This window comes from Heterocephalus glaber, unplaced genomic scaffold (assembly GCF_053883595.1).
Source record: "Heterocephalus glaber isolate CG9 unplaced genomic scaffold, H.glaber_assembly_v1.0 deba00001733, whole genome shotgun sequence".
Classification (NCBI taxonomy): Eukaryota; Metazoa; Chordata; class Mammalia; order Rodentia; family Bathyergidae; genus Heterocephalus; species Heterocephalus glaber.
The window spans coordinates 5431871-5444572 of record NW_028258444.1 but is presented as its reverse complement, the minus strand read 5'-3'; the positions used below and the strand labels follow the sequence as shown (position 1 = coordinate 5444572).

At 40.7% G+C, this 12702-nt stretch overlaps 1 protein-coding gene across 8 annotated transcripts in view; it reads right to left on the bottom strand.

The window, feature by feature from the left end:
- Bicd1 (BICD cargo adaptor 1) overlaps window positions 1–12702 on the bottom strand; it is a 220662-nt gene that overhangs the window by 31264 nt on the left and 176696 nt on the right. For 3 of the 8 annotated variants that reach the window (XM_021236547.2, XM_004855025.4, XM_004855027.4), the window contains exons 6-7: window positions 8061–8212; window positions 5057–5264 (exon numbers count right to left, since the gene is read on the bottom strand). In XM_021236547.2, coding sequence (XP_021092206.1) covers window positions 5057–5264; window positions 8061–8212 — 360 coding nt within the window. Of the gene's footprint in view, window positions 1–678; window positions 2249–3694; window positions 3889–4946; window positions 5265–8060; window positions 8213–12702 lie in introns of those variants that run through there. The other 5 variants (XM_004855023.4, XM_004855022.4, XM_021236545.2 and 2 more) reach the window with 4 other exon arrangements.

The following is a 12702-nucleotide window of genomic DNA, read 5'->3' as shown; positions in this document are numbered from 1 at the left end:
ACTATATGTCAAAATTATTATTATTATTATTATGCCTAGATTGTTATGGCATCAATATAAAATGTTGACTATAAAATAAGCTGTGATTTGATGAAATATGTAATCTGCTGCTTTATTATACATTCCCTGATGATAACAGGTCCCTTTGATTGAAGTTCATCCAAGCTGATAACCGAGACCATAAAACTAGGATGAGCATGGGGAGGACACAGCAGTGCATCTGCTGGGACAAGGAGTCCACAGTGGCAATCAGAAACAGGAATTTCAGGGGCTGGCTTGACCAGAGCTGAGCCAAAGTCAGAGATGAGGCCAGAATTTCCCTCAGCAGGCTGTACCAATGTAACAAACCAACTAGCCCCGGACATCCTAGTGACATTCCACCGGACATCCTGTCACGATGGCCCGCCCACCTGAGAGCCAATGTTCCAGAAACTGTGCCTGTAAGAAGATAAGCTTTTCTGCTGACAAACTCACGGAAATGAAATCTATTTAAAAGTATCTCTTATAAAGGGTAAAAACATTTTATGTTCTAAATTTCATGTTTACTGATATAATTACTTCAATGATCCTCAAAAGAAAGCTCATTATCTGCTTACTAAAATAAAATTAAGAGTCTAAAAATATATATTAAATATGTATTTTATAAAACAACACTCATCAAAAGGATTCTGAAGAATTAACAGGAAACTGTCCTTTCAAATGACTTATTATACTGTTACCAGCCAGCACATTTTATAATCAATAATTTATATTAAACTTGTAAGTAAAAAATACTCATAAGATCTACTGTTTCTCATAGGTTTTATTTTTTATTTTATTAATTTATTTATTTTTGGTGCCAGGGATCAAATTCATTGTGCTTGCGAGGCAGGTGGCAGAACCACTGAGCTAAATCCCTGGCCTCATCTCATGGGTTTTAGATACCTCTTGCATTTGGTTATATATGTGACACGTTTTCCTTTTTTCTGCTTAGTAAAAACATTTTATCTAGCAAAAGCATCATAAATAATGTTTAATATATTTTACCCAATATAGTTTAGCCACAGAAAAATAATACGTTTGTCATACATGTGGATATTTTTAGAAGCTACAATTTAGTGTAGATGATTAATCAATTTCTACAGTAATTCATTTAAACAGGGTCTTTTAGAATATGTTGTTGGACTACCTGGTAAGAATTTACTAAGGATTAATCTGATTGAACTTACGATATATAAATGAAAATTTCTCAAGGTATAAGCTTTACTTCCTTTTGTTATTTTAACCTCAAGTAAATGCTTAGAAATATAACATTTGCCAATACGCTGTTATCATCAATGTGATTTTCCTGTCCTAGTGATGATTCTGAATTTTATTTGTATTTCTAATCTTTTTTTTTTCTTTTTCTTTTGGTACCAGGGATAGAACTCAGGACTTTGTGCTTGCGAAGCAGGTGCAGTGCCACTGAGCTAAATCCCCAGCCCTGTATTTCTAATCTTGTACATGGAAATCATTTCTGAAGCTGATGATATTTTCTGGTTACTCAAAACTAAAGAATTTAAGACAATGTAATGGTACTTTCCTTCACATACACCAACTGGCCTTAGAGTTGAAGATACTGATACTGTAGAATGTGAATATAGGGAAAGTGTTTTGTTCAGCCAGTATATGTTATATCCTTTTCAATGCAACATCAAAATGGAGCAAAAAATCATAAAGATGTTTGACCTCTAAATCATGACCTCACTTTCAACAAAAACCTGAGTAGGCAAGAAGTTGAATGCATAAGGATATTCCAATCAGCAGCATTCCATAATATAACAAATCATGGAAAACTATCACAGCCAACAAGAGGGGAAGGAGTGAGCAATGCAATGAGATTTGAAATAAAATTTAAGATACATCTTTAAATTAAAAATGACTAGCAACATGGAAGAGTTTATGATATAATAGTAATTAATGGCTTCTGCACTGTAATGATAGTGATGTAAAATACACATTCATGTATCCAAGGACCAATCATAGAAAGATGGAAATAGTTATTGTTAATATTTATTAATTTTAATCTTGATACGTCACCTTAAAATTTAAATACAATAGGAGTTATTTGTTAACCATACCATTATTTTTCCAAGTACTAGTAGGCAGTGCTCCTAAATCCATTTGGAACACTAAAAACGTTTTATGGGTTTTACTCGAGGTAGGTGCTCTGACGAATAATCACCTCTTTGGGAAGTCACAGAATAACTGAAGGTACCTTCCAAGGGGCCTAGAACAACAGGAAATGAGTTATGAAAGACGAAATGAGAGTGATCAGTGTACATGCATTTGGGCTATCATGCCATTCCACGTTGCTGTCACCCATTTCCTCAGGCATTCTTAGAGGGCTGAACATGTGATGAGAATGATTATATGACAGCTTTCCATCCCGATCAGTAGGCTGATTATATGAATCAGATAAGAAAAGTACTAGAGACCCAAAGGCTGAGGTCTCCAAAATGGAATTCAGGTAAAACGGAACTAAATTAAGTAGGAAGCAAACTCGAAGGGTACAGCAGAGGCCAGAAGGTAACAGACACGAGTACAGGAGGCCGGGTGTAAGCATGGGGCAATGGCACCGTGGCAGAGTGTAAGCTCACCCTGTCCATGCGACAGCTGCTACACGGCTTGACAGGGTGCTGACAGGCCTGACCACAGAACTCGGGCTGCCAAACACCCAGGGTCTTTAAAAAGAGGCCAGAAACACGCACGTTCATGTGAAGTCCCTGTCTTTGTAACTGCTGACTACTTAACTTGAGTTAGTTTCAATTTCTTATTCCCTGTAATTTTCAAATACTAGCTGTCCTTGGCCTTATTTTGTATTGTGGACTTCCTGTTTGCTGCCTCTAACCTATTCTTTTTTTTTTTTTTTTTTGGTACTGGGGATCAAACTCAGGTCCTTACGCTTGCAAGGCAGGGAGCAGCAGAACCCCTGAGCTAAATCCCCAGCACCCCCTCTAACCTATTCTTAACGCACATAGGGATTTTGCAAAAGGATGATCTTTATTTATTAGAAGTCATGTTTTTTTTATTTGTCATGAATCAGAGGCCTTTTTATTGAGGCCTCTTCATAGGAAATGTTAAAAAGAAGAACAGAAAATGCAAAACAGTGACGCTAAAGTAAATTGTGAACATGCTGATGATATAAATCAATGAGTGCTTGCAAATTGTAAGAACCTTTATGTTTAGACCTAAATGTTCCTGAGGGGCAAAACCTTCAAGGAGTTCACTTTTATTTTGTGTATAATAACCGAGGAAACATTCTGAGTCACTACAAAAGGAAATTAGCCCAAAAGGCTTGCTATAATATGGTTCTCCTTGTGAAATTACATGAAAAATGGCAAGAGGGAAACAAAATCTGACCACACTGGAATCACCATGAGCTACCAAATTGCAAATAGGATCTAGGTGTGTATCCTGCATTGTACCTGTTGCTAACTTCCTTATCCATCCTTCCTGTTGGAGTTTTCCTCCCTGGGCTTTTGGATGGAAGCCCTGGAGGCTTCTAAGTAAGGCTGGCTGGCCGCAGTCAAGGAGGAAAAGGGAAGCACAGGGGTTTTCACTTGAATAGCTGGACTCTGCCAAGGGTGGGTATGACTGGCTGGAAGGAAGGGAGAGTCGTCTGTCTCTTCAACTAGTCATTTGCGTCACATGCACCCAAGGAAAAAGTGTTTACCTGGTGGAGCCACGGTTAACCTTTTTTCCTTGCTGAGCCGGTGCCCTTGGATGAGTTCCCTCATGGAAGGGGGGCCCTTCAGAAGAAATGATTCTGTGGAGGTGGGGTCGGGGGGAACGCTTAATAAACTCTGTAGGTAGGAGGCCCCTGAAGTCCTGGGACGGCTCTGATCACAAAGGGAAGGTGAAAATTGTCTTGCAGAAGATCCAAGAAAAATACATATAGGAAACAAAAAAGTTTTACTTTAATTACCTTTCAGTGCCTCACCAGTGACAACATTATTTATACTGGCATTTAATTTAAAAAAATATATTAATTAAGATTCCTGCTATTTTTTTTTAAGTTTCCACATGAGGATACAGGCCTACTTGGAAACTGTTTTGGACACTGGAAAAGAGATTTATCACAGTCAGTTTGAAGCACAGATAGAAGCTCTATGTATTATTTGATTCATAAATAAAAGCTCCTCAAATAAAAATTTTACCATAGTAATGGAAAACACAAGATAAGAAATTTAACAACCAGGATTCAGGAAAAATGTCACAAAAACAAGCCATTAAAAACCTTATAAATGGTCTCTCTGGAGAAATATTCACATGCCAAATTTAAAAACACAACAATTTGCTTTTAAGAAAAGGACTCTATGTTTTCCATTCCATTTTACCTAAATACAGACATGCCCTGGCCATCAGTCACCAGTTTTGCACACACGGGCAGAAGTTCCCCAAGAGAACATATTTATATCCTTGTCTCCCTTAAGGAGAAGCTGCTAGATAGCACCATTTTCCAGAGGCACAATGACTTTTAAAATTACAGCTCACATAGAACACAGCTTCGTTCTCTCTCTTTTTTGGGGGGGGACCAGGGGTTGAACTCAGGACTTTGCACTTGCGAGGCAAGTGCGATACCACTGAGCTACATCCCTGGCCCCCCAGCTTCGTTCTTAATAGCCACTCTGTCTACCCATTTTATATATATGCATACAAAGAACAGCAAAAATATTTAACAGACACTTGAAAATTAAATTATGATTAACTGAGAGGTGTGGATGGGGTGCAGAAAGAAAAATATCAATGCAATTATCACAAGGTTCTGATCTGGAAAGACCAACATTAGCAAGGCCCATTGATACCAGCTCCAAATTGGGCTTCCCCTTCCCCTCCTCCATCCTTCGCAACAAGAGCACATTCATGTTTGCAGTTAACTGAAATCTGGCCACTGCATCATGCTGTGAAGATCGCTGCATGCATACCTTTTCCTCTGAGTGCCACTGCTGCCCCGCATGGTGGGTGTCTGTGGGCCCTGACTATGCAGGAGGTAAGTGTCTATGGTGGGCGCGGTGGCTGACGCCTCCCCACTTACTTTAGGGCTGCCGATCTTGCTCTTTCCAAGTTTGCCTTTGGTGCGTCGGGACTGCTCATGGTCAAACTCTAAGTCCTCCAGCCGCTGAGTCAGGGCGAGTTTTTGCTGGATAGCCATTCGTAACAAAGTGTTTAGGGTCTTCTTCTCGTCCTCTGCAGCCGCTAACTGTCTCTGCATCTCATCCAGCTGTGTGACATATTCATCACATCTGGAACCCAAGCACAGCAGGGGTCAGGAGGAATCTGGTAAAACGGAACTGGAACAAGTCGAATAGTACAGTTCTCCTTCATCCTCTGCTTCAGTTATCCAAGGCCAATGGTAGCCCTCAAATATTAGTATTTGTCTTCCCTCTTTCAAGAGAGAGACCACATTTACACAACTTTTATTACAATATATTATTATAATCGTTCCACTGTATTATTGGTTATTGCTAATCTCTTGCTGTGCCTAATTACTATAAAATTTATCATAGGTATGTTTGTGTGGTTTGGTACAAGCTGTGGCTTTGGGAGTCCACTGGGGCCCTTGTAGCGCATCCCCCACTGATAAGAGAGGAACTACTGCTATGAATTTGACTGGAATTTAGATATTTAGGATGCTGGTGTACTCAGGTGTGTTACAATGGCTCTTTCCACTACATAACAGCGAATTTTTTGCAGGAATGTGAAAAGCTTACTGACAGCATCCAAAAGAATGTTAATTAAAAAATTTGCTTCTTTATCTATACTTACAGGTTTTAGTATATGTGCTGCCGAAGCGAGCACATATACTTACAGGTTTTATTTTAGCTTAGTACAGACTGCAGCTGGCACTGTTTTCAATATGGCAGGTTTGCTTGAGTTAGAAAATAAGGACTTTTTTTGGTACCGGGGGTCGAATTTAGGACCTTGGACTTGTGAGGCAGGCATGGTGCTACTGAGCTAAATCCCCAGCCCAGAAAATAATGACTTTTTAAACAGGTGACAAAGCAGTGAGTTGTCAAAGAACCCGAGATTCGCACAGGGTCTGAGCTGGAGGGAGCCAGCCTGTTGGGAGCATCTTCAGGCTGGCTTCACGCTTGTGCTGAGGCATGAAGATCAGCTCTTCGACCCATTTCTCCCCTGAAGGAAAATCCACATGCATTTGGAAGGAAGAAGCAATGTGGAGAAAAAGCTCTTTCTGAGTTTCTGCTGATTTTATTTACCAGGTATGCTGTTAATGACAAAAATTCTTCGTGTACCAGATGACAGCTGATGGTCTCATAGAGTAAACCCAAATGTATTGTGCACACTGAAACAGCACGAACCTGGGCTGCCTGAAAGAACATGAAATCCAGGGGGAGCCCGTCTTCTTTACCTCTCAGCGTCAAGGAGTGTACTAGGGATCTATATAAATATCAGAGCTTCATAAAATGTGAAGTGACTTTCAGGACCTGACAATAATATTCATCGGCCAGCTGGGCACACATCTGTAATCACAGAACTAGGGAGGCTGAGGCAGGAGGATCGCTGCGAGTTAAAGGCCGGCCTGGGCTACATAGTGAGTTCAGGGCCAGAGTAAACTACATAGCAAGACACTGTCTCAACTCCCCCCGAAATATTCATTGGCCAGATAACAATATTTTTAATGCTAGAGAGTAAGGTAGTTATTGTACCTAAAAAAAAATGTCTGTGAAAATGAACTATTGGGAGATAATTCATATATAAGACATTTTTCATATACTGAGATTTTTAAATGTTCCTTTAATTTTTAAAAAATATATTCTTTCTCAAAGAGGAAATTTATGTTCTCTTGATCTAAATGCAATCCTGATTTCCTTCACCAAAGGGGGACACTGTCCCCCTTTCTATTCTCTGTTCTGTCCTCCACGGGTGCACAAATTCTGATCTCCAAATGCCACCATGCTCTGCGACCAGAAGCAGTCCCCTCGAGTTCTCACACCTCTGGTCTCAGGTGCCCACCTTATTTCTGTCATGTCCAGGAAATTCCACCACACAGGACCTTGAGCGTTCTCTCTCCTAGTAAAAAGCTGGACAGACCACAGAGGACTCCCAGAAAGCCCGACATCTTCTTTACATCACCTACATATAAATTATTTCCCTCATCTATAGATAAAGCCAGAGTTATGCTTTGTGAATTCTGTACCAAATTTGCACCATACAGGGTATATAATCGGTGGCTTTCAATTTTTGGAGGGGGGGGGCACTGCATTATGACCAGAGAAATTTCAGTAATACACTGAAAGTCTCAAATCAATATATCTCAACAACTATTTCAAGTTTTAAAAGAAAATACATTGCTGACTGAAAAAGAAACTCATGGGGGGAGGTAGAAATTAGTATTTTCTGTAATTAGTTAGGTAATGTGAAAAATTTGGCGATATACATAATTACCTTTTAGAAATTAAATAGAAGAATCTTCTAACAGAATACTCATGGTGAGCACTTTTAAATATTTTAGTCACAGAAATATATTTCAGGCTGAAAAATATTTGCCTGCTTTAGAAAGTGGGCTTTTTAAGAAAGTCTTTTTAAAAAAATCTGATCCTTGGACTGAGAATGTGGGCTCTGGATTCAATCCCCAGCACCACCAAAAAATCATTATAGTAACTGATTAATTATTTTATTTTAGCTTTTTTTGGTACTAGGGACTGAACTCCGGACCTTGTGCTGTCCAGGCAGGCAGAGGAACCACTGAGCTAAATCCCTGGCCCCTACTTTAGCTTTTTAAAGGCTAGGTCTTGCTATGTTGCTCAGGCTGGTCTTGAACTCCTGGGCTCAAGCAATTCTCAGGCTGAGGCAGCTACAAAGGTTTTTCTGTAATAAACTGCTTGGTCCAGAGTGTCCAGGAGAGGGCTCTGAATGTAAGCAGTAAAGTTTTGTTTTAGATTTGTCAGAATGGAGTCATTCTTGGCATGCTTTCCTGTCCGAACCACACACCAAACACACCCAGGATTCCCGAAGACCACTGTGAATAGAGTCCCCTCCCGTGCACTATAGCCAGTTTCAGGGAGAAGCCTGGTTACCTCGTGGCGAACATTGCTCTCAAGGAGGAGAAGGTGGCAGCGTCTTCTTTCAAAGCCTTCAGCTCGTTCCGGAGTTTGGTCATTGTCTCAGTCACCATTGCCTTCTCATTCTCGTATTTGTTCTTCAGATTAGCGAGGGCCACCTCTGCTGTCTGCAGCAGAAAAATCACAACGCTTACCATTTCACCACAGGAAACTGCCATGTGGATTTCTTCATGTGGGGTCTGGCTGCATTCCCTTCCATCAACGGAAGGCGGAATTGATTTGGTCAGAGTTTATAGAATCATAATTCATACACAGGACGTAGGGGATTCTGTGTCACATCAAACGTGTTGTGAACTGATAATGTGGTTTGTGCTGGAAGCCAGAGTGTGCAGTCAGTACGAGGAGTGAAGGGAAGGGCAGCTGCTCGTCAACATTTCTCCCGGACTGCTGAAGGGGTAGGATCGTCAGAGAAGAGGGCGCCAAAGTGAAACTCTATCCAAGAATTGACTTCAGAAGTTTTAAAAGTGTAATTTCCATGTAAGAAATGTTTGAACTCAAGTATTTTTGAGTTCCTCTGTGCTCTGTGAGCTTGAAGCATAGACTAAAAGACAAAGACCACTGTAATTTATAACATGAGTATAGTATGCTTTTTTTTTTTCGTGTCAGGGATTGAACTCAGGACCTTGTGCTTGTGAGGCAGGCGCGGTGCCACTGAGCTAACTCCCGGCCCTACATGAGTGTGGTATGAAAAACTATAAACCCAGGTCATCATATGTTTAAGGAAAAGAAATGACAACCAAGCATTTTCTAAGTCTTTCCACACAACTTGTTCAAAACAACGAATTACAGTTAAGTTTAATTCTTCATCATATCTTAGAAAAACAGAGGCTCTAAAATATGGGATGAGTTCAACTATTTGTTTGAATTTGGATTGGGGCATTTCTGAAGTTCCTGGATTAGCAGTGTTTCAAATCTAGAACTAGCATGGCACAGCTGGAAGTAAAAACCACACTGACTGAATCAATGCAGAAAAACTGGCAAGTATTTCAGGGCTGCCCATAGGATGAAGTCAAACCGGAAATGTCATTTTTACAAACTAAGCTACTGCTCTTCAGACTTTATAAAAATATCCAATACAGTAGTGTAGTGGTTAAATTTAGTTTATTTACTTTAGTTTAGTGATTATGAATAGGCAGAACAGCCTAACAATTGGTTCAGAAAAAGAAAATAGCCCACTGAGTTAAGAGCTAATTTAGACAGCTAAGCCAAGCTTAGAGATGTAAAGGTAAACACAAGAAGGATAAAAGCTATAATCAGAAGAGAGATCAGGACCTTTTCTCCCGGAAGAAGGTGTGCTTAGTTAACAGCTCTTTCCTACCTCTGGACCTGGACTTTAATCAGACTCAACTCCACAAAAACAAGACAACTAGTTTCTTTTTCAACTCTTTTGAACTCATTTCCTCTGAAACAAGCCCCCTCACTCTGCCTGTTTGTACAGGGCATCAGACTTCTTTCCCTGCTTAGGTGGGTTTCTAGTAAACACTCTCCGAAATACCTCCTTTTGTCCTCAATTTTGGGAAGAACTTGGGTTTATACAAGATCATCTGTTTTAATACTAGTGAAAAAAAGCCTCATTACGAATGAAATTTCTCAGGGAGCCTATGGTGGGTTGTTAACATGTCTTTTCGAGGTTGAAATGGACAGCTTCAACTTTCTTAGGCAAAGTGCCAACTTCTATAGATTCTAATTCAGTGTTAACATGGAGTAGTTTGCTAATGTTTTAATTCCAGAGTTGTTTCCTGTTAGTCCTGATTGACTTTAAACTCAGAATTAAATGAGAAGTTGCTCATAAAGTACTTTTGTATGTTCTGTAGCACTAATACTTAGTGGAATCTTCAGAAATGTTATAAATTCAGAAAATTATCCAAAGTGTAGAAATTGATGTGGGGGGGAAAATATTAATTGCTTAGTTTTTCTCTTTAAGTTCAAACACAGATTCATCTTGAACAGATGACTCTGTTTAAGTTGTGAGACTGAAGCTGTAACAAATTTGTAAGCACATAGTTGGTACCTAGGACAGCACAAGGGGAGGGAGACAGTGAGATCCGAACAGAAGTACAAACTTGCTGCTTGTGAAAAATGCCAAGAAGGACCATAGATTTGTGTGTCCACAGGCTGCACAAAGCTTTTTCAGAGTTAAGTAATTTTAAGTACCTCAGACCCATTAGTAAAAGTGCTGACATCTGCATTTACTACATTTTCTACACACTGCAACCTTGACTTTCTAAATAGAAAAGCTTTATTTCCAGTCAGAGACCTTCTGGAGCATTCCCCTACCATAGTACCCTCTTTCTATTACTCCTGTCCTTCTGTACCTATTGTTCTGTCTGGAATTAGTCTCTCTTTCCCTTGGAAAAAGCAATTTCTTAACCTGTAAGAATAAATTCAAAGCTGGGCACCATGCCTGTAACTGCAGCTCTTGGGAGTCTAAGGCAGAAAGAGGACAAGTTCAAGTCAGGCAATATGATTGCTTCTGTGCAGCCTTTTCTAAGGCTCCCATAAGAAACATTAGCTGTTTGCTCTGTGACGTCCCATAGCTGGGTGGCAGCACATGTAACACCAAACTGCTGTTGTTGGTTTGTACCCTGCCGGCCATGGTGCCAAGGCCTCTTCTGGAAGGTGAGGGCTATGCATTAGTCTGAACCTCACACCTACAATAGCCTGGTCCATAGATAGTGCTTTAGAACCACCTGCTGCACCAGAGACAGCGCGCCTCTGAAAACACGCTAAAGGACAGTAAAAGATGCACATGGAACACAGAATGCCGACTGTAAAGAAGAGTCCCTTTTCTTTCCTAAGCCACAGAATTCTCAGCTCAGTCTTAATAATTAATGTTCCACAAGGTCTAAATAGAACTGCTGTCATCTGGGGACCCTTGAAGCTATTTAAGGCACACAAGCACCCAGCAACAGGCCCAACAGCATTAAAATGTGTAACAGATGTGTGGCTCAAAACGTGTTTGCATTTAATTTACTGAGCTGTACAGGCTGTGAGTCTAATCTAATGCAAATGTTGCCACAAAGCACTCTGACAGTTCGGCTAGGAAGGCTGTGTTCTGCCCGAATCCCCATGGCACTGTTTATCCGACTCTAAAGTGCTTCGTCTGTTCTGGCCTAGGAGTAGCTACAGGCGTGTGTTGAATTTGCACTAGACTGCTAGTCCCTTAGTTTTGCATCCCCACTTTCTCTCTATATAAACTATGTATGTAATCAATGAATACTGGTTCACAAATTAGTCTCTCCTGGCTGATAAACCATTCTTTTTTGGGGGGTACTGGGGACCGAACTCGGGGCCTTGCACTTGCAAAGCAGGCAGCAGAGCCGCTGAGCTAAATCCCCGGCTCTGATAAACCATTCTTACCTGCTTCCATTAAGCACTGACATTTTTCTAGATCTAGTATTCTAGGCTAATATTCAATCTCCAGGTAGAAGTCAGAGTAATTATCTAAATGATTTGACCAAGAATGTCCCCTGTCTCGGATAAAAGTTCAATTGGCTTCATTTAATGTGATTTTGGGTTATTTTTGCAGTACTGGGGATTGAACCCAGGTCCTTCACACTGTACTACATCCTCAGCCCTTTTTAAAATTTTGAGATAGAGTCTTGTTAAGTTGCCCAGGATGGGTTCAAACACATGATCCTCCTGGCTCAGCCTCCCACAGTGCTGGGATTAGAGGCATGTGCCACCACACCTAGCTGATTTTGGCTATTTAAGACCACTCGAACTTGCTGAGTCTTTGGATTCTAGCAGAGTTATGCTAAAAAACTGCTTCATTCGGACATCAAATTGGAGTCCAATATCTCATCAATTCTTCATTCTCTTTATTTTTTTCTATTTCCCTAAAGCAACAGCACAAAAACTCCTACTCTGCCCATGAGTCTCTAAAGTGTCTTCACAGTATAAACCACAGTGTTGCTTATGGGGACAGAAGATGCAGACCAGAAAGTTGTGCTGCAGGTGACACAGTGTCAGCGTGGTTCCCACCAAGACTAGAACAAAAGAAGAAGGCACTCGACACAGAATTGACTGTCTCTTCAGACAGCATAGGCTCCACTCAGCAGGCTGAGGCAGGAAGATCATAAGTCTGAGGTCAGCCTGGGCTCCATTAGTGAGACCCTGTCTCAGAAGAGAAAGCATGCTACTGATTATGTTTGCATTTGGAAGAAGGTATCTGTTGCTTCTTGCTTGTCTTTATCAATACCAGGATTTGGCCAGCACACTCCTCAAATATGTGTCATTGGAGGCTCTCTTTTCAGATAAACTAAACAGTACCATCAGGTCTGTATCTCATAGCACTTCCACTCACGTACAACTCGGGGGTAGAAAACAAACTCAGTCACCACGGAGACAGAGGAATTAGTCAGGTAAGTTCATGGTGTAGCACCTCACTTTCCTTATAGAAGGACAGGGTCTCTATGGGATAGGAAACAATAGAAAAGCTCCTGGCTGCTTAAGCTCTGGCCTCGAGCCCAATTGAACCTAAAATCCAGGTCACCGATGGGGCAGAGTTCCTTCTCATTCTCTTTCTTCCCTTCCCCTCCCTCTCTCCCTGTCTTGCTGCTCCAAATCATTTCAGATGTTGGTAACATCCACCTGG